Here is a 20873-nt window from a genome sequence, read left to right as displayed (position 1 = left end):
TGACACACAAGTCACACAGCTAGTGAATAACAGAGCTGGTCCAAACATGCTTCTGACTCAATGAACGAATCATTCTGTAGCGACACAGGAGCCCCAGGGAATCAGCTAAGTCTGTGTTTTCCTAAATAGGGTTCTGATTGATCAGGGCTGGAGCACACATTTAACCCATCCTGTCATACTGCCAAATGCAGGCTGATGTGAGTTCACGTGGTTTATTACAAGGGAACTAGAATATCATCTTCTCAAAGCCACCACACAGTGGCAAGGACACCAGAGATGGCATGGGGGAGCTCTGGACTGCTCAGCCTCTCTTTTATGTTCCTTTCTGGTTTGGGATGTGGAAGAAAGAGATTCTGCTTGGTGTTTTAGAAATGATCTGTTAATTTTAAATTTAAAATGTTCACTTGCAAGAGAATTTTTGCAAGGGTAAAGACTTTGAGATATGTTTCTGACTCTAAGAATGTCTATATTGTTATTTTTCTTGGTTGGGTTAACTATAAGCTCAAAGCCATGGTTGGTAAATTTTCGCAAAGTTGATAAACAAATTCAACTTCCTGTGACATAGGTCACACCTTTAAATGAACAAACACAATTCATTGTAACAAATATTTTCACAAGTGTAGTTTCTGAGAACAGAGTCTCAAGTTTACAAGGTCATAGTGCCTAGACGATAACTGTTAAAAGAAAAGGTTTTTGCCCTTTTTTGGAAACAGAAAGAAACATAAATCTATGTTGCCCCAATAGGATAAATAGAGATATAACTTAAATGTTATGGGAACTGATACAAGTGTCACTTGGATTCAGCTACCAATGTCAGAAAACTCAAATAGCTGGTGTTTAAACAAGATAGAATTTTATTATATAAACAAAGCCTGAAAGCAAAAACTCCAGGGCAGGTATGGCCACTGAAGCAATGGTCAGAAATCCAGGTGCTGCTTCTAGTTGCTCTGCCTTCATCGACAAGTGGCTTCCACCGCATGGTCCAATTTGGCTGCTTGTGCACCAGCCATCGTGTCCACATTCTTGCTTATAGAGGGAAGACCAGAGAAGGTTGGGCCTCTTCCCTTTAGGGCCCTTCCTGGAAGTCTCATAAGGAACCGCTGCTTAGGTCTTATTGTAAGAACCACTCTCCTAGGTGCTAAAGAGGCTAAAAACTATAATCTTCATGCTGGATGGTCATGAGCCCAACAAAAGATTCTGAGTTTTATTACTAAGGGAGAAGAGGGGAACACATATAGAGGGAAACCCAGCAGCCTCTGCCACAGTACAAATATATTCATTGTTAACTTTCTTTTTTTTTTTTTTTTTCTGAGATGGAGTCTCACTCTGTCGGCCAGGCTGGAGTGCAGTGGCACAATCTCAGCTCACTGCAACCTCCACCTCCCAGATTCGAGCAATTCTCATGCTTCAACCTCCCGAGTAGCTGGAACTACAGCATGTGCCACCACACCCAGCTAATAATTTTTTGTATTTTTAGTAGAGGCGGGGTTTCACCATGTTGGCCAGGCTGGTCTCGAACTCCTGACTTCAGGTGATCCACCCACCTTGGCCTCCCAAGGTGCTGGGATTACAGGTGTAAGCCACCGCACCTGGCTCTTCTTTGTTAACTTTCTAAACAAAGGGTTACAGCTAACCTATAGTTTTACATTCTTAGAGGTGTTTTTGTCAGTCCATCCTTTTTTTTTTCTTATTTCCAGTGAGAATGGATAGCAATCCATTCTTGATGTTTCTTTTCAAATACATTTCTGATTTTGTATTTTTCATCTGCAGTCCTATCTGAGGAAGAATAAAAATATTAGGAAGTTACAGTTTTAATCCAGAAGTTGCAGGCCAAACCTGTTTGCTCCTCCCCCTGCCTCTCTTTCCAGCATTGCCTCCCACCAGTCCCTCTCCTTCCATTGCTCTCTCTATCTCAGCCCCAGTCACAAGCAGCTGAGGCCCCCTCGAAGCACCAGGCCCCAGGCTGCCTTTCAGCCTTTGCACATGCTATTAGCCTCTGCCTGGAAATGATAGCATGCATGGGTCATAGACCTGGCTCTGAGCCCAGTTGCCTGCAATATATCCTCTCACTGCTGTGTGCCCTTAGCTAAGTTAGATAACCTCTCTGTGCCTCTGTTTCATTATCTACTAATAGCAGTTACTTTAGGGCTCTTGTCATTATCAAATGAGCTAACATCAGCAAATTCTCGGAGCCTTGCTTCACCTATAACAAGCCCTCAATAGTAGCTAAGTTTGTTGAGCATTTACTATATGCTAAGCACCTTATAGACATTCTCCCCTTAATCTTTACAACAATCCTGAGGTGTGGCCTTACAATTCCCTTGTTTCACATACGAGGAAACTGAGGCACAGAGATGGTGAGTAGTTTGCCCAAGGTCCCACAGCTAGCAAATGAAGAGGCCCGGGCACAGACATCTTCAGAGAACATACCCTTTCTACCATATCAGCACCAGATTTGAAGGCGTGGTGGGTTTCCTTTGTAAGGCTGAATGCTGCCTTTTGCTAATTTTTATGATCATTTTTTTTGGAGGCAGAAGCAGGCTCGCATGACCCCTAGGAGCCTACTCTGGCTTTTGCCTCTTGGCCCTGAGCAGGCCAGGCCCTGCCCTTTCAGGCTTCTAGAGCCACTTTTCCCAGGATATGAAGCTGTGCAGCCTCTGGGCCTCCTGGATGTTTATTTTTTTGTGCCCAAGCCTGCAAGGAGTGTTTTGTGGCAGCCCCACACAGAGCCTGTGGCTTCTCCACTTCTGAGGCTGCGGCTCCCCTCCCAGGGCCATTTATATCCTGGGCCCCATCGTCATCCCACCCCATTTGAGATCAGGTTCCTGCCGCAGAGGCCTCTGCCTTCTTAAGCCAGGTTGGTCTGTGGCACAGGCAGCAGCTAAAGGAGAGAGGCACAGGCTGGCTTGCTGGTCCCCATGTGGTGTGTGATGGACACTGAGCTTGCTGAGCATCCTGCAGTTCAGAGCTGGCACTCTCTAGACCTGAGGGTCTCAGCCTTTGATTCGGCATCAGAAAATACCTACAGAGAATGGATAGGATGCAGATGCCAAGTGCAACAGGGTAAATCACGAATAACTCCAAAGCGATCAAGTCCTAATGCCCAGAACATGAAAATCCTACTTTATAAAGAAAAATGGTCTTTGCCAATGTGATTCCATTATGACATGAGATTCTCCTGGATTATTTGAATGGGCCCTATATCTAATCACAGGTATCCTTTTAAGAGAGAGGAATGCTCGACACAAAAAAGGAGAAAGTGATGTAAGACAGAAACAGAGACTAAAGTGACTAGCCACAAGCCAAGGAATGCTAGCTACCACCAAAAGCTGAAAGGGGCAAGGAACAGACTTTCCCCTAGATCTCCAGGAGGGACAGGAAGCCCTGCAAACACCTTGATTTGGGACTTCTGGCCTCCAGAGCTGTGAGAGGCCAGAAGTCCAAAATACAGCCACCAGATTGTTGCTTCAAGCCACCAAGTTTGCACTTTTGCTGCAGCACCCATGGGAAACTAATACACCAAGCAAATGGACACAGACCCAGGAACATGCATTTTCACCAGCTCCCCAGGTGATCTGGAGGCTCCCTGAAGATGGAGAACTAGATGGAGCTTCCAGGCTGATGCTCCAGGAGAACCATGAATTCTTACAGTTTTGCTCACATCCTATTTAAATTACGAGAGCCTGGAGTGTGTTGAATGCCTAAATACCGATGGGAAATATACAGAGGAGATGGAGGTGGAAGTCATGAGACTGCAGGGAGATAAAAGATTGAGCCACATCCCCAGGGAAGCAGAAGCGGGGAAGAGAAAAGGAATCCGTCTCTGGGATGGGAAGGGAAATGAAGGCTGGGGACGTGCAGCTGTTTGCAGGCAGGGCGGAGGTTGTTATTCATGTATCACTTTTGCTTGCTCTGCCTAGACCTGCCCGTCCTCAGCACTGTTTGCACCCCTCAGCCCTCTAAGTCATCCTCTTAAAATGTACAGCTGGAAAGCCAGAGATGCTTCCTTGGTCAGTCACATGCGCCTGGGCACCATCCATGGAAATCACCTCCTCACCTGTGCCCTTTGCCACTTGCCCCATTTCAGGCAATTTATGTAATCACTTATAAGTGGTGCTGACCTTCACACTGCAAAAGATTTGTACTTTGGTACAAAATGGCTTACTTTTCCCTAAAAGCACTAACTCTACCCATGAGGCCTCTGATTCCTGGTTCCCAAGTGGTGTGTTGTGCATAGGCAGGATGTGGGGAAGTCATCCTCCAGGGGATCTGGCCTGACTCCATAGGATCTCCCTGCCTCAGCCGATTGTGTATGAAGGTGAGGGAGGCAGAATCAGCAGTGGAAAGAGAAGATTATGTCCCTGCATCCAACTAAATCCCACTGCAGATGTGTGTCAGTCAGGGTTCTCCAGAGGAACAGAACCCATACCATGTGTGTACGTGTTGGTGGAAAGAAGGGGAGATTGGATGGATGGATGGACAGATGGATAGATGGATGGATGGATGGATGGATGGATGGATGGATGGATGGGTGACTGGGTGGATGAATCAATGGATGGGTGGCTGGGTGGCTGAATGGATGGATGGGTGGGCGGAATAAATGGGTGGGTAGATGGATAGATGGATGGATGGATGCATGTGTGGGTGGATGAATGGATGGATGGGTGGCTGGGTGGATGAATCAATGGATGAGTGGGTGGAATAGACGGGTGAGTAGATGGATAGATGGATGGATGGATGGATGGGTGGATGGATGGATGACTGGGTGGATGAATCAGTGGATGGGTGGCTGGGTGGATGAATTGATGGATGGGTGGGTGGAATAGATGGGTAGGTAGATGGATGGATGGATGGATGGATGGATAGATGGATGCATGTGTGGGTGGATGAATTGATGGATAGGTGGGTGGAATAGGTGGGTGGGTAGATGGATGGATGGATGGATGGATAGATGGATGCATGTGTGGGTGGATGAATGAATGGATGGGTGGCTGGGTGGATGAATCGATGGATGGGTGGGTGGAATAGATGGGTGGGTGGATAGATGGATGGATGGATAGACAGATGGATAGATGGAATAAATGATGAGTGGACAGATGGACAGATAGACAGATTGATCAACACACACATATCCTGCTGGTTTTGTTTCTCTGAAGAGCCCTGGCTAATGTATTTTATATACACACACAGATTTAAGGAATTGGCTCACATGATTGTAGATATTGGCAAGTCCAAACTCTGCAGGGTAGGCCAGCAGGCTGAAGACCCAGAGGAGAGTTGAGGTTGCAGCTCAAGTTCAAATGTATTCAGCTGGCAGAATCCCTACTTGGGGAAAAATCCGTCTTTTTTTTCCTCTTAATGCCTCCAACTGTTTGGATGAGGCCCACCCACATTATGGAAGATAATCTGCTTTACTCAAAGCCTACTGATTTAAATGTTAATCTCATCTAAAAATTCACTGTTATATCCAGACTAGTGTTTGACTAAATATCTGGATACTGTGACCTAGCCAAGTAGATACATAAAATTAACATCACAAGGTATCTTTCTCAAGTGTTTATATTCCCAGGATGATACTAAATACTGCTATGAATACAAAATAGTCTGGTTCAGAACAAACTCCCCAAGACTGAAGGGCTTCATAGGATTGTTGGAAGACTAAATGAGAATCCTGGTGGAGACAAAACCCACCTTTATGATAAAAACGGAAGCCACCAGGCGAGAGCTTTTCCCAGCCTCACTTGCAGCGTGGCAAAATCTCATGAACCAGGCTCAGCCAATCTGATGCACCAGCTCAATTCCTTCTATTCCATTGTCTCCTGGGCCTGTAACCCCTTTTTCTTCTGCTTAAACACAATAACAGAATTCAGCTTCCCTGTTCTGGCTTGAGTCATGATTCTCTGTAGGTTCTGGTTACTCAAAATATGTTTCATAGACCAGTAGTTGCATCATCACCTAGGAGCTCATTAGAAATGCAGAATTTTGGCTGGATGCAGTGACTTACGCCTGTAATACCAACACTTTGGGAGGCCGAGGCAGCTGTATCACCTGAGGTCTGGAGTTCGAAACGAGCCTGGCCAACATGGTTGGCCATCTCTACTAAAAATACAAAATTAGCTGGGTGTGGTGGCGCATGCCTGTGATCCCAGCTGCTATTGCTTGAACCTGGGAGGCGGAGGGTTGCAGTGAGCCGAGATCATGCCACTGCACTCCAGCATGGGTGACAGAGTGGGACTCCATCTCAAAAAAAGAAATGCAGAATCTCAGGCTCTGCCCCAGACCCTCTGAATTGGAATCTGCATTTTAACAAGATCCCAGGTGATTCAAAGGCATAGAAACATGTAAGAAGCACTGACCTAGAACACTACCTTGGCTCCTCCCACTCCAGGCCATCTGCAGAAACCACCCTCATGGACAGCTGGACCACACCTTGCACAGTAGGCTGCCACTACAATAACCATCTGTGGCCACCTCTTACCTTTGGCATTTCCTGGCTTTGGTGCCCACAGATCCAGTGATGTTACAATGAGTATTGCTATAGAAACCAGTGCTGGATATGGTCTATTATCAACTTAGCTGCTTTTCCTTCACTCTGTCTCTGGAATTACGAGCTTCCTAAACCACAAATATCTAAATTCCTCCCCAGTCTAAGAAACACTCAACAAATAACAAAGATGAAAAGTCACAGCCACATCGTTTACAAAGGGAAGGCTATAGCAACTGCAGAGGTTTGCATCTATTTGAAAAGAAAAGGCAGGGACATCCCTCCATGTCGCTCTGTGTAGCAAGGCCTTTTCCTGCATCTGGCAGGGAGGAGGTGAGTGATGCTAAAAAGAATATTGGTGATGATGATAATAACAGCCACCATTTACTGAGCACTTTCTCAGTACTGGGTGCCAGGCTACGTACATCATTCCCGTTCAGTTCTTCCAATAACTCTGTCCATTTGTTCCCTGTGACTGTTGTAAAAAATTGCCACACACATGGATTCTTAAAACAATACGAAATCATTCTCTTAACAGTTCTGGCAGCCAGAAGTCTAAAATCAGCCTCACTGGGCTAAAGTCAAGGTGTAAACAGGGTTGGTACCTTCTGGAGGCTTTGGGAGATCATCAATTTCCTTGTCTTTTCCAACTTCTAGAGGCCGCCTGCATTCCCCGGCTCATGGCCCCTTCCTCTCATTGCTCCAACCTCTTCCACTCCTTCTTTTCCTTTCTCCTTTGACCTTCTTGCCTCCCTTTTATAAAGACCCTTGTGATTGCATTTAGGGTTCACCTGGAGGATCCTGAACTTCATCACACGTGCAAAGTCCGTTGAGCCAGATAAAGCAGCTTTCACAGGTTCTAGGTGGACATCTTGGGTTAGGGGTGGGGGGCATTCTTCAGCCAACCACAGCCTCTGAAGTGGGTGCTATTATTATCCCCATTTTCCCAATGAGAGAACTGAGGCATGACAATTGAAATATCTTGTTCAAGGTCCCACTGCTAGAAGGTAGAGCTAGAATCCGGTTCCAATCAGTCTCTCTCCAAAGCCCATGCTCCTAAGACAGCACTGTACAATCCTCAGATGGCTTTGATCCCATCCCCTATTGCACTAGGTTGAAGGAAGCCAAACACCATCAGCTTTCTAAAGAGTTTGCACTTCCAACTGAAGCCCCTCTGCTGCTGACTGAAACCTCAAAATAGGGTTTCTTGGTTTAGGGACCCTTTGCTCAAGTTTTCTTCAAAATGTCAAACCTCAGGTATATTAGTTTGCTGGGGCTGCCATAACAAAATGCCACGGACTAGGTGGCTTAAACGACAGAAATTGATTTACTCCCCATTCTGGAGGCTGGAAGCCCCAGATCAAGCTGCTGGCAGGGCTGTCTTCCTCCGAGGCCACTCTCCTTGGTGTGCATGGCCACCCCCTTGCCCCATGGCGCACACCCAACCCCGCTGTCTCTTGTGTCCTAATCTCCTCTTCTTCTAAGGACACCAGTCAGACTGGATTAGGGCCACTCTAATAGCCTCATTTTAACTTCATTACCTCTTCAAAGGCTCTCTCTCTCCAAATACAGGCACATTCTGAGTACCGGGAGTTAGGGCTTCTACGTAGGAATTTGGGGAAACACAGTTCAGCCCATAAGACAGCTATTTTCTCTGAACCCCAGAACAAGGCAGTTTAGCATATGAGATTAATTCCTGAGCCCATGGATGTTCTCACTCCGAGGTTCTGCACCCACTCCGCATTCTTTACGTCTCCAACCTCGCCCTCAGCAACCCTTTCAATACCTTTTAATCTACTACCTCTGGGTATGCCTGTGGCTCAATAGTCCCCATGTCCAACTGTGACCTCTTTGTGGGAGGGTTCCATCTTCTGATTTCCCCTAAAGTTTCTGTCCCTATCACTAGGACCTTCGTGGTGGTCTCTCCATCTTCCCTGCTCCACACACCAGATACTTCCTAAGCCCCCAGCGACTGGCTTTTTCAATAGAATCAAAGAACACTAGCATTGGAAAGAAGCAAACAGGCTAATAGTAGCCATCTCTGACTTACCATCTGAATCTGTAAATAAAGTTTTATTGGAACACAGCCAAGCTCCTTCGTTTGTGTATCATTCGGGCTGCTTCTGCTTTCTCACTGCAATGGCAGAGTTGAGCAGTAGCAACAGAGACTAACCATATGGCCCATAAAGCCTAACATACTTACCAGCTAGCCTTTTACAGAAAAGGTTTGCTGAGCCCTGAAATAGACCATTTGATCCAAACCCACCCCACTTTACAGTGAAGACGCTGAAGGCCAAAACGTTGATGGGCCAGAGGAGCCCTCCAGTGAGTTACTGGCAGATTCAGGGCTGGGATTCAGTTCTGCAGAATCCCAAACCAGGCTTTCCCCACATCCCATAACATCCTTTCTAGTACCCAGACTCCCCAGCCAAATTCCTTTTTCTTCCCGGGTGATCAGCCTCATCACCAGCTCTCTCTCCACCATTTCAGAGAAAGGCCGTGTCTGTGTATGTTCTCCGCCTCCTATTTGAATCTGGATTCAGTGACCTTCCTGAGCTGACTGCTGGCTTGACCCTGCAGGAAACCCATCAGGGCTTTCTCTTTCCTTCCAAAGCCTCCAGTCCCACCCTGCATACCTTTTCTAACACCACAGTGAAGATGTACATGGCCACTGTCCTGCTTGAATGGACCATCCCTCCTCTGTTCATCTCAGGCTACCTGGTCGGGGATTAACAAACCTGGCTTGCTCCAGAATTTCCAGGGGAGCTCATTCAGAATGCAGATGCCCATGCCCTACCTCAAGACCTATTGGACCCAAACTCTGGGTGTAAAATCATGGCCATTGCCATTTTAACAAGCTCTCCATGTGATTCTGACATTCAATGAAGTCTGAGAACCACTTCACTAAACCATGAGCTCCTCAAGCTTCTTTTGGGTTTTAGTCACTGCAAACAACTTCAGAATAAAGGCGACAACCAGTGGAACATTGTTCTCTTAAAAAAATATATAGGTAAAGAGAATGCAAGATTTTTTTCTTCAGCATTCTCCACCCTCTCCTCGACTCAAGGCCCTCAAATTATTTCCCATCTCCAATTCCTCCAAAGAACACATCACAAATAATGCCATTTTTTTCCTCTCTGAGTAGACAAGATAAGAAGATTTTTAAATGAGTTTCTAGCAAAGAATTCATGAGCTTATAAACTATTAAGGTCAGAGTGACGAGAAAAGGCAATGTTGAAAGGAGAGAATAGGGACCTAGAAAATTCCAGGAGAGGCTGGAATCTTGGGGTTCAAGGTGTCTCATTCTGGGGCTTGCCAGCTGTCTTGGTAAAGGTGTTATTTTGAAGGCAGCAGAGCCTCTTGTTGCTATTCTTTGGCATTCACCAGGCATTGGCTGTGTGCCCTGAGCCTCGCTTGGCATCTTACATGAAAGGCAGCAGCCCAAGGGCAGTTCTGTGATGGAGACGCAGCCCCCCAGGGACTCAGGGTTGTGGACTGTGTTTTGGGGCCACTGAGCAGAGGAATGATGTGGAGAGGAGCCTCTGAAACATAACCCAGAGAGGAGTCCTCTGAGCACTTGGGGCTAGTTTCCAACAGTGATGGAGACACTGACAAAAATAAGTTCTGTTCACCTGAGACAGTAGAATCCAATTCAATTTCAAGTCAGTGTGTGTTTATTGAGTGCCTAATTCAGTTTAGGTGATGGAGAGAGTGAGAGAATGAGGGAGACAGCCTAAGAAGCAGGCTGATTCAGGCAGGAAATCCCTGAGAGTCTGCCCCACAGATAGGTTCACAGGTCCAGAAACTCAATTTTATCAGTTTCACCCAGTGAGAAATTGGTAAACCTTAGTCTGTGTCATGAGCAAATATTTATTAAGTGCCTACCATCTGCCAGGCACCGTCCTGGGGCTACGGCTGGAGCAGTGATCCAAGAAGTCCCAGTTCCCTGCCCTGGTGGAGTTTACATTCTAATGGGGCATTTGCAGAGGCAGCGGGTAAGGCCAGAGGAGTCCTCTGGGGCGGGGCCCACAGTGCAAGGGATTCAAGTGGGGTGAAGTCAGAAGGAACGTCTAGGGAGAAATGGCATTTTAGCCTGTGGTTTGAAGGTTAAGTGGGATGTGGATTTTTAAAGGGTTCGAAGCCTTACAGACAGGAGGCTGAGCTGCATGCACAGGAATGAGTCCATTGCATGCCAGCAAGTGTCCATTGCCTGATCAGCTCCCCTGGGGTGACAGGTGCATGCTGGGTAACAGAGTGCATGCTATGAAGGTGGACAAGAGAATGTCAATGTCACATGGGGTTTCTGCACACAGACTATGCAGTCAAATAACTTCGGTCTGACTCCCAGCTCTTGCTAGTCTTGTGATCCAGGCCACAATACTTAACCTGGATCAACATCATTCTCCTGATCAATGAAATGGGCATAATCATAACTAGCACAGAGATTGGTCCTAGGCATTCAGATGACACCATGAATGAGATTAATGGAGATGGATGTAAACGGCTGAGCAGCTGAATATTATAGCATCAGATAAATAGATCTGACTTTAGGAAGCCTGGCATCTGCCACCAAAAACTTTCTGGGAAGCTCATGACATCTGCATTTCTCAAGGGGGCTGGCTGACTTGTAAGCCCATCTGCCTGTCATCCTCTTCTCAATGCCAGAGCAGCCATGCTGGACTGAAGGGCAGCACCAGGGTGGGGGGAGGCGAGAGATGCCCAGAACATATTTGCACAACCTGGCCTCCTTCAGTTTTGCACCCAGGGAACCCCACGGGCTTCACACTAGTCTGACCCCTGTTGAATGGTAGGAAACCTTTTGGATCTACATAGTACGTTATTCAAAATGTGGTCCTTGGGCCGCCTAAATCGGAATCCCAGAGGCTGCCTATTAAAATTACGTTCTTGGACTCTAACACAATCAGCATCTCTGGATATAGAGCCAGATGGTTCCCAGGCCCTCTCATGATGACTTTAGAGCAGAAGTTCTTTGAAAATGTGGTCCTCAGACCAGGAGCATCTGTATAGGAACCAGTTAGGAATGCAGTTCTTGGGTACCTCTCCTGATCTACTGAATCAGAAACTCTGGGAAGGAGACCCAGCAGTTTGTATTTTAACGAGTCCTCCAGATAATTCTGATGCACATTCAATTCACATGGGGAGGTTTTAAAAACTATCTGTACCTGGCTGGGTGTGGTGGCTCACACCTGTAATCCCAGCACTGTGGGAGGCTGAGGTGGGCAGATCATGAGGTCAAGAGATCGAGATCATCTTGGTCAACATGGTGAAACTCTGTCTCTACTAAAAATACAAAACTTAGCTGGGCGTGGTGGTGTGCAACTCTAGTCCCAGCTACTCGGGAGGCTGAGACAGAAGAATCGCTTGAACCTGGGAGGCAGAGGTTGCAGTAAGCCAAGATCACACCACTATATTCCAGCCTAGCAACAGAGCAAGACTCCAACTAAAAAACAACAACAACAACAACAAAAAAACCTATTACCTGTATCCAGCCACACCCTAATACCAATTAAATCAGAATCCCTGGGACAGGACTCAAGTGTCATTATTTTTTCAATATCTTTTCCAGTAATCCTAATGTAAGGACAAATTTTACAATCACTGGAAGAAATAGGAAGATGGCACAAATGCATGGCACTTAGAAAGTTGTCCTTCGGTCGTAGGCATTGTTGCAGCAGCCTGCTAAGATACCATTAGCAGACTGGGAACTTGAGGCTCTCAGAGTTTCAGGGGTGTGACCAAAGTCCAAAGAGCCTCGAATTGCGGGCGCTACTGGGTGGCTGCCCAGCCTGGCTGGGTCTTGGGGAAGGCTGCCTGTTAACCTGGCTCTCTTTAGAGAGCCTTTTCCAGGTGCGAAAGCCTTTTGGCAGCATGTTGCCTGGGCACAGCTGAAGCCTGAAAGAGCCCCAGAAAGACGACAGGGACCAGGCTGAGGATGGGAAGGGAGCGCTGGAGGACACCTTAGGCTTGGGCCCACAATCAGGGAGCCCCAAATAGAAATAACGCGGGGCGCTGATTGGTTTTCCGCCGCTCCAGACCCTGCGCTTGGTGCTTCAAGTGACTCATCCTCATGTTCACATGATCACCAAGAGAGATAATATCCCCAGATCAGTTACCTCCTAGCCTTTCCCAGTCACATTATCCCCAGATTACAGATGAAGAAACTGAGGCCCAAGGATTCCAGAGAGCCTGTCCCGGGGTCACCGGTGCGGTCCGGATGTCTCCAAAGGCTCTCCCACTACTCTGGAATTCAGAGGCAGGGTCTCCGGGGAAAGCGGGGAGTGGGCTGAGGGGTCGGGAGGCGGAGAGGGATCCGCCCAAGCAGGGGGTGGGGCCGAGCCAGCAGCCCCTGCCTCCAGGGAGGCCCTAACGCGCGTCTCCGGCTCCCTCCTCCCACCGCAGGCCCTTCCTCGTGCTGCCGCCGCTGATGGAGTGGATCCGGGTAGCCGTGGCGCACGCCGGCCACCGCCGCAGCTTCTCCATGGACAGCGACGACGTCCGCCAGGCGGCCCGGCTGCTGCTGCCCGGCGTGGACTGCGAGCCGCGCCAGCTCAGGTAGGGCGGGGGAGGGCGGGGGCGGGCGGGGGGCAGCGGGGGAGGGAAGGCTGCCGGCTCGCAGCCTCCACCCCTCCAATCAGAGCCCGGCTGGGCAGCCTGAGCCCCGCACACCTCGGCAGCGCCAGGGTGGAGGCTCCCTGGTTGAAGTGGCAGACGCGGGCTGAACGATAAGCAGGTCCCTGGAGTTGCAGGGACGAAAGAGAACGCGGCGAGGCCCGTGGAGGACGGTCCGATTCTTAGATTACAGATGCTTAGGTCCCATTTGTCTATTTTGGCTTTTGTTGCCAATGCTTTTGGTGTTTTGGTCATGAAGTCCTTGCCTACGCCTATGTCCTGAATGGTTTTGCCTAGGTTTCCTTCTAGTGTTTTTATGGTGTTAGGTCTTATGTTTAAGTCTTTAATCCATCTGGAGTCAATTTTAGTGTAAGGTGTCAGGAAGGGGTCCATTTTCTGCTTTCTGCATATGGCTAGCCAGTTTTCCCAACACCACTTATTGAACAGGGAATCCTTTCCCCATTGCTTGTTTTTATCAGGTTTGTCAAAGATCAGGTGGTTGTAGATATGTTGTGTTGCCTCCGATGCCTCTGTTCTGTTCCATTGGTCTATATCTCTGTTTTGGTACCAAGAAACAGTCAATAGAGTGAATCGGCAACCAACAGAATGGGAAAAAATTTTTGCAGCCTACCCATCTGACAAAGGGCTGATATCCAGAATTTACAACGAGCTAAAAAAGATTTACAAGAAAAAAACAAACAAGCCCATTCAAAAGTGGGCGAAGGACATGAACAGATACTTTACAAAAGAAGACATACATGAGGCCAACAAGCATATGAAAAAATGCTCATCATCACTGGCCATTAGAGAAATGCAAATCAAAACTACATTGAGATACCATCTCACACCAGTTAGAATGGCAATCATTAAAAAATCTGGAGACAACAGATGCTGGAGAGGATGTGGAGAAATAGGAACACTTTTACACTGTTGGTGGGAGTGTAAATTAGTTCAACCATTGTGGAAAACAGTGTGGCGATTCCTCAAGGACCTAGAAATAGAAATTCCATTTGACCCAGCAATCCCATTACTGGGCATATATCCAAAGGATTATAAATCGTTCTACTATAAGGACACATGCACACGAATGTTCATTGCAGCACAGTTTACAATAGCAAAGACCTGGAACCAACCCAAATGCCCATCGATGATAGACTGGACAGGAAAAATGTGGCACATATACACCATGGAATATTATGCAGCCATTAAAAACGAGGAGTTCGCGTCCTTTGTAGGGACATGGATGAACCTGGAAAACATCATTCTCAGCAAACTGACACAAGAACACAAAATCAAACACCACATGTTCTCACTCATAGGCGGGTGTTGAACAAGGAGAACACATGGACACAGGGAGGGGAGCACTATACATGGGGGTCTGTTGTGGGGGAGTGGGGGGGACAGCGGGGGGGGTGGGGAATTGGGGAGGGATAGCATGGGGAGAAATGCCAGATATGGGTGAAGGGGAGGAAGGCAGCAAATCACACTGCCACGTATGCACCTAAGCAACAACCTTGCATGTTTTTCACATGTACCCCAAAACCTAAAATGCAATAAAAAAAAAAATAAATAAATAAAAAAAAAAAAAAAAAAAAAAAAAAAAAAAAAAGATTACAGATGCTGCTGTGGCTTCTCTCTGGCTGTTGTCTCTGCGCCTAGCTTCTCCGTCTCTTTTTCTCTCTCCTCTCCTAGTAAAATCCGGTCTTCCTGTAGTTTTATTAACCAACCCTTGCAGAGTGAAATTCTGGCTGGGTCAGAGCGCCCCTGCGTTCTCACTTGCGTGAGGATGGAGTGGTCGTCTCTGCATTCCTCAGACCTGTATCCAGGGCTCTCCTCCATCAAGGTGGGAATTACTCATGGGCCACTCAGGGGCCCCATGCGTGGGTGCTCATTTTGAGCCAAAGCAAGAGATATAAAAGAACTCACTCAGGTGAGTCATAATCTGGCTTTAAATGCAAAAAGCACAGAAACCCAGTGGGGCGCGCGCGCGCGTGTGTGTACGCGTGTGCGTGGAGAGTTTGGAGTATGAAACAGCCCCCTGAAGGCCCAGGGCCCAAGAACATGCAGAGAGCTGGTCAAAGTCATAATTGTTAGCATTTAGTGGATGTTTACCACATGCCTAGCACTGTTCTAAGTGCTTTACACAGATTAATATTTCCCAAACCCTGTGAAGTAGGTCCTGTTATTCTCACTTCAAAGGTAAGGAAACTGAGGCACAGATAGGTCAAATACAATGCTCAAAATTACAATAGTAGTAAATAATAAAGTCAGGATGTGAATTCAGGCAGCCCAGAGCACTGGGCTCATAATTCTAACCACTGAGCTTTCCTGCCTTCAGATTTTTGTCTAGGCTTTTTCTGGCTGTGCCACCATGCCTTGCATTTTGTCACCTACAATAACAGCCCATCTTAGGGAGAGGTGAGGGAGCAGTCATTCACTGAGAACCTACTATGTGCTGATTATCAATTGCAACAAAAGATTTCTCTCCTTTAATTCCTGAAGCAGCGTCATGAGGTTGGCATAATCTTCCCATTTTACAGATTAGGAAGCCATTGGTGGGACAGCTTGTAGGTAGAGGTGCCAAGTAAGAGATTCCTGTGGTCCTATTCTAAATCTAGCCTCTGCTACCAGATTGTCCTGCCTCCTGTTTTCAGGGATGGGGAGGACATTCTGCCTGCAGGCTCACTCCCAGCACTCCTGCTCATTGCCCTCCTCTCGACCCTGGAGGCCTTTGCAGCTACTGTTCCCCTTTGCAGGAAGCCCGGGGCTGCTGGGTAACAGGGAAAGTCAGATGTTTTCTTAATGCTAACTGACAAAGTGTTCCTTGTTTGTCATACCTTCAGGAGACCCCACAGCTTAAAAGGTAGGAGCCTGGGCTCCAAGGTTCCATTGCCTGGGTCCGGATCCCACCGGTGGAGTCATTAACTGTGCAGCCTTGGGCAAGCTAGTTAACCTCTCTGGACCTTAGTTTTCCCATAAGTTGCGTGGAAATATTAATAGGAGCTCTGCCTAGAGGTTGGCATGAGCACAAAGTGGGGTAATGAACATGCAGTATCCATACAAACAATGCCTGAAAGGAGATAAGTGCCTACAAAGTGGTCATTGTTAGCTAAAGTCCCCGAGTCTCTACTACCACTGAACTAATAAGGAGGCTCCTGCTTAGGTATTGCTCTGTAATTTTGGAAAAGCTTTAATACATTCTCCTGAGAGTCTCAAAACAAACATTGGTATCCAGGAAAAGCAGTGCTGCCCCATTTTACAGAGGAGGAAATCAAGGCTTAGGGACATTAGGTAACTCTGCCAATATCACACAGATGGTAAGTGACAGAGCTGGGAGCCAGATATCACACCCAGAGACCCACTGATAGAACCATGTGTCATTTTTCTGCTCCCTCACCCTAGGCCTAGACAAACCCTCTCAGAGGATGCTGATAATCCTCTTTGGATAGCTCTGTCCCTTTTCACAACTGTGTAGACTGAGCATGAGCCTCAGGGGCCACTGTCCATCTCTGCGCCCAGCACAGAGCTGTTTCTGCATGGTCTAGCGACCAAGTGTGTGTCATTCTGGCAGTCACACCAAGGATTTCAGTTTCAGTATGGATGTGAGTGTGATGTGCACGCAGGCGGGAATGCACAGAGGAGCAGAGAAATCAGTTCCTCTGAGTCCCTGGGCTCTTTTTAGTCATTTTTCTCTTCATTCTTGACTCATTTGTCTCCTGAATGATGTTTTGTATACAGAAAATATACTAATTGATCGTTCGAGCTAAATTTTCATCCGATTTGGAAATCATCTTCAAAGAGAAAACTGAAATATTCAGTTAGCTTACCTAAATAATAAGTGTAGGATTTACAACTTCTATTAGCTACAAAAAATTCAGGAAATGAAAGGATAAACCATTACTTTTAAAAAGAATACTTATTTTTCAGACTAATCAACATACAGATACATCTACACGTATATTTTCTAATCTCATTTAATGTGATATAAAGTAGGAATTACTGTCTCCATTTTGCAGATAACAGGATCAAAGTTTTGTTCACTCAAGACGCCCAACAGATAGATACCAGGGACCTACCCTGTTCTTTACACTCACAGTCCTTGTGGCGTATACATAGCTGTCCCCAACAACTGTGCAAGACAGCCTTTATTAGCCCATTTTACAGATAAGAAGGCTAAGGCCCGTTCAGGTTATGAGACTTGTCCAAGGTCACACAGCTGCTGTGAGGCAGAGCAGGTCTAGAATGGAGGACTTGGCAAATAACGTAAAAATATAGTCTCCTTGCCTCTCTCCCCTCCCAGACATTCATTTAAGAAGTTGCCAGGTGGGCTCCTCGTTCTGAGTCAGTCAGAACTGAGCTCTTTCCCTCTAAATAAACAGCCCTAGAAAGGGGAAGGCAGTTTGGTGTTCTAACAAATGCAGGAACTTGGGACGTAGTGTTGGTGGCTGGAGTGTCAGTGACTATTAGCACATATAATTACCTACCAGCTGGTCGAGATTTCCTGGTGGGAGGCAGCCTGGATACCAGCCGGGACAGAGAGACCAGAGTCAAGGATTCCCGGGTCTGATGCTGGCACTGCCATTGATTTTCAGAGTGACCTTGATCAAAAGCTGCCAGAGCTCAGCTTTTGTCTTTATGCAGCTATAGGAAAGTCTTACCATGTTGATCAGGTTTATTCAAAAAGGAATTCCATTCCATGAGGCTGTGTTTCTAAGCTCACAGTGGTGACCCATTTACTCTTCCTTAATTAAAGTATCAGATAATTCAAACCTGGTGAATTCTCCCTTTTTTTTTTTCTTTTTCTTGTTCTTTGGAAGGTGAGGGAGAGGGGAGGGTGGTGGTAGGGAAGAAAAGAGCAGTTAATACATTTGACAGGGCTTCTTATGTTTTCTTAATTACTGGTTTTGAAACACTTCGGAAATATACAGAGTAAATACTGTTGTTTTCCTCATATAAGAGGCCATTTTTCTGCTCTGGATTGAAAGCTGTGTTAAAATAAAGGTTGTCAGGGGTGTTCTTAAGCCTTCTCTTAGCTGATAAATGGTACCTATCAACAGAATTTGGAGGCTGTTTGAACCACGAGTTTATTCCAGAAAATGCTTACTCTTTTTGCAAGTGTTTCTGAAATGTAAACCAGATTTTGAGCTGTTCCAGAATGGAAAAGTTTACGGGTGGTAAGGTACAAAGAATATTAGAATGGGCCTCAGGAAGCCTGAGTCATTACATTCTTGCCTTCACTCTCTTATATTTATTGAGGACCTACTAAGTGCCAATCCCCACACAGATGTTCTCATCTGGGTCTGCTGCTTTCTAGCAGGTGACCTTGGGCAAGTCTCCTCCCCATCTCACAGGACTTGGTTCATCCTGTGTAAAGATGGTGGTAACAGCTGCCTTATGGGCTGGGGAGACTTGGCGGGGGTCAAGGATGAATTTAACGAATTATACCAATCTCTGACCTGCTACTTTCAATCCTTCCCAGGTCCCTGGGCACCTTTTGAGGCTGACGGGTTTTGTTATTTGTCTGGTGTGGGCCAAACTGGATCCTGAGGTGAGCTGGGCCTCAACAGCACTTTTCCTATACAGCCCTGTAATGACAGCTGGAAGTTCAGGTTCATTTACCAAAGATGAATAGGGTGCTGAGGCCTGCCCAGCCCACACAGGACAACCTCTGTGGCCCTTTGAGAAGAAGGTCATCCAGATAAAGGGAATTCCAACCCTTAGTGTCAGAAGTTACCTTCCATTCCATCCTCGGATCTGTGTGATACCTGATCTTATTCTGGGCTCAGAAGACATGGAGTTCCCAGGACCTAAATGTCACTGGGGTGATGCAGATGGTAAACAATAGCAAACAAATGAGCAAGATGATTTCACACAGCATGAGTACCACAGAGAAAACAAAACAGGGTGTGGGGGTAGAGAGGAAGTGAGGAGGGAAGGACACGTCCATCAGGTGTTGGAGAGCTCCTCAGGACCTTACAAGGGCAGGGACAGTGTCATGCTCCTGCTTTAAAGGAAGCAGGAGCTTCCTTTCCTTGGTATCTTATGGGGCAAGGGGCTTATGGCTATCCATAAGCCATCTAGAGCTACATCTGCACCAGCCATTTCCCCCAGTCATGTCCACACGCTGACCCCCATCTTTCCCTCCACAGGTCATCTGCAGAGGCTGAGCACCTGGGCCTAGCGTGTGGCTCCGTGAGGCCTTAGAAAGCTCCCCAGCCTCTCATAGAGTCAGATACTGCTCTCTTTTCTCTCTCTGAATGCCCTTGTCCTTCGCTGGCCCCGGACAAATTCTGCGGCTCCCTACAGACTCTCTGGCTGGGCTGCCAACCCCTTCTTCACCTCTAGCAGACATCACACTCCACGCCACGGCCCCGTGCTGACCCATTTGGAGCCGCTGCCTCCCCCGAACTGATGTCAATGCATTAGCGCCTCCCAGAAAACAGAGAAACTGCCCTCTCCCTGATCCCTGGGGAGCTGCTTTGGCGCTCAACTGTCCTCACTTAACAGAGTCAGGAACCGGCCGCAGAGCCTGCTCAAGGAGCCAGGCTAGTGCCTTGCACTCAGCGAACATGTGTGGAGCACCTGCTGTCTGCTGGCCTGCTCTGTGCTTAGCTGGGTGGGAGGTGGGCAGAGAGGTCCACAAGTAATTACAGAAGAATGTGGGGACTGCTCTAGAGAGGTCAGTAGAGATCTAGGTTTGAGGGAACAAGAAATGACCTCCCTGCAGAGGTACTATTTGATTGAAATTCTGAAGGATAAACAAATATATCAGGTGGAGAAGGCGAAAACAGGAAAGAAGGGAAAAAAAGCATTAGAGAAATAAGTCCACACAGAGGGGACCACATATGCAAAGGCCTCAAGGTGGGAAACTGCTGGAGGAATTCAGACAGAGAGAGCAGAGGGCCCGACAAACAGGGAGCACCCACTGTGGGCTGGGCCCTGCACCAGGCATGGGACACAGAGCTGAAGGCAGGGCCGAACTCACCATGGGAGGGTTTTTATGCCATGCGAGAGAACTTTGACAGTATCCTGCAGGGGGTAGGGGCTGTCACAGATTTGTAAACAAGGAAATGAAAACAGATCTATATTTTAGAAAGAGGGGCTGCTGGCATTGTGGACAGTGGGCTGACGTGGGCAGGGGCAGGGGAGCGGGGGTAGAGGGTGTGGGGGTGGAGAGGAAGTGAGGAGGGAGGGACACGTGATCCACATGGGATGCTGTCAGCTGGAGGAAGGCAGGAGCAGTGAGGATGGAGAAACAGGGGAGGATGCAAGAGCAACAGAGAAGGCAGAAGCAGCAGGACTTGGTGATGAATGTCGGGAAGAGGGAGTGATAAACTGTCCTAGTGGTGCTGGTGGTGGCGGCAGGAATGGGGAGTGAGTGTTTAAAGGGTACAGAGTTTCAGACGGAGATGGATGATGGGGATGGCTAAACAACAATGTGAATGTACTTAATGCACAGATCTGCATACTTAAAGGTGGTTAAAGTGATAAATTTGATGTTATGTCTATTTCATCACAATAAAAAAGATGGTCCTGGGGTGTTCTCAAATTAAAAAAAAAAAATCCATACATAGCCAGGTATATGGTGTCAGCATTGGCCTTGTGTGAAATACACACATGTGTATCTGTAGTACATGGTTATGCTGTCTCTGGAAGGGTGGATAAAAAACGGATAACCAGAGTGGTCTCCAAAGAGGGGAATTGGGAAGCTGGATCAGTTTCCTAGGGCTCCAGTTACAAACTACCACACACTGTTTGG

General features: G+C 47.2%; 1 protein-coding gene across 2 annotated transcripts in view; it reads left to right on the top strand.

The window, feature by feature from the left end:
- Positions 1 to 20873, top strand: part of ABTB3 (ankyrin repeat and BTB domain containing 3) — a 350217-nt gene that overhangs the window by 256767 nt on the left and 72577 nt on the right. For both annotated transcript variants that reach the window (XM_064379891.1, XM_064379892.1), the window contains exon 4: positions 12905 to 13057. In XM_064379891.1, coding sequence (XP_064235961.1) covers positions 12905 to 13057 — 153 coding nt within the window. The remainder of the gene's footprint in view (positions 1 to 12904; positions 13058 to 20873) is intronic.

Source organism: Aotus nancymaae, unplaced genomic scaffold, assembly GCF_030222135.1.
Source record: "Aotus nancymaae isolate 86718 unplaced genomic scaffold, 86718_ANA_hifiasm-v0.15.2.pri h1tg000021l, whole genome shotgun sequence".
In the NCBI taxonomy this organism is placed as follows: domain Eukaryota; kingdom Metazoa; phylum Chordata; class Mammalia; order Primates; family Aotidae; genus Aotus; species Aotus nancymaae.
Note: the sequence above shows the minus strand (reverse complement) of the source record. Positions and strands in the feature narration are given on the sequence as shown.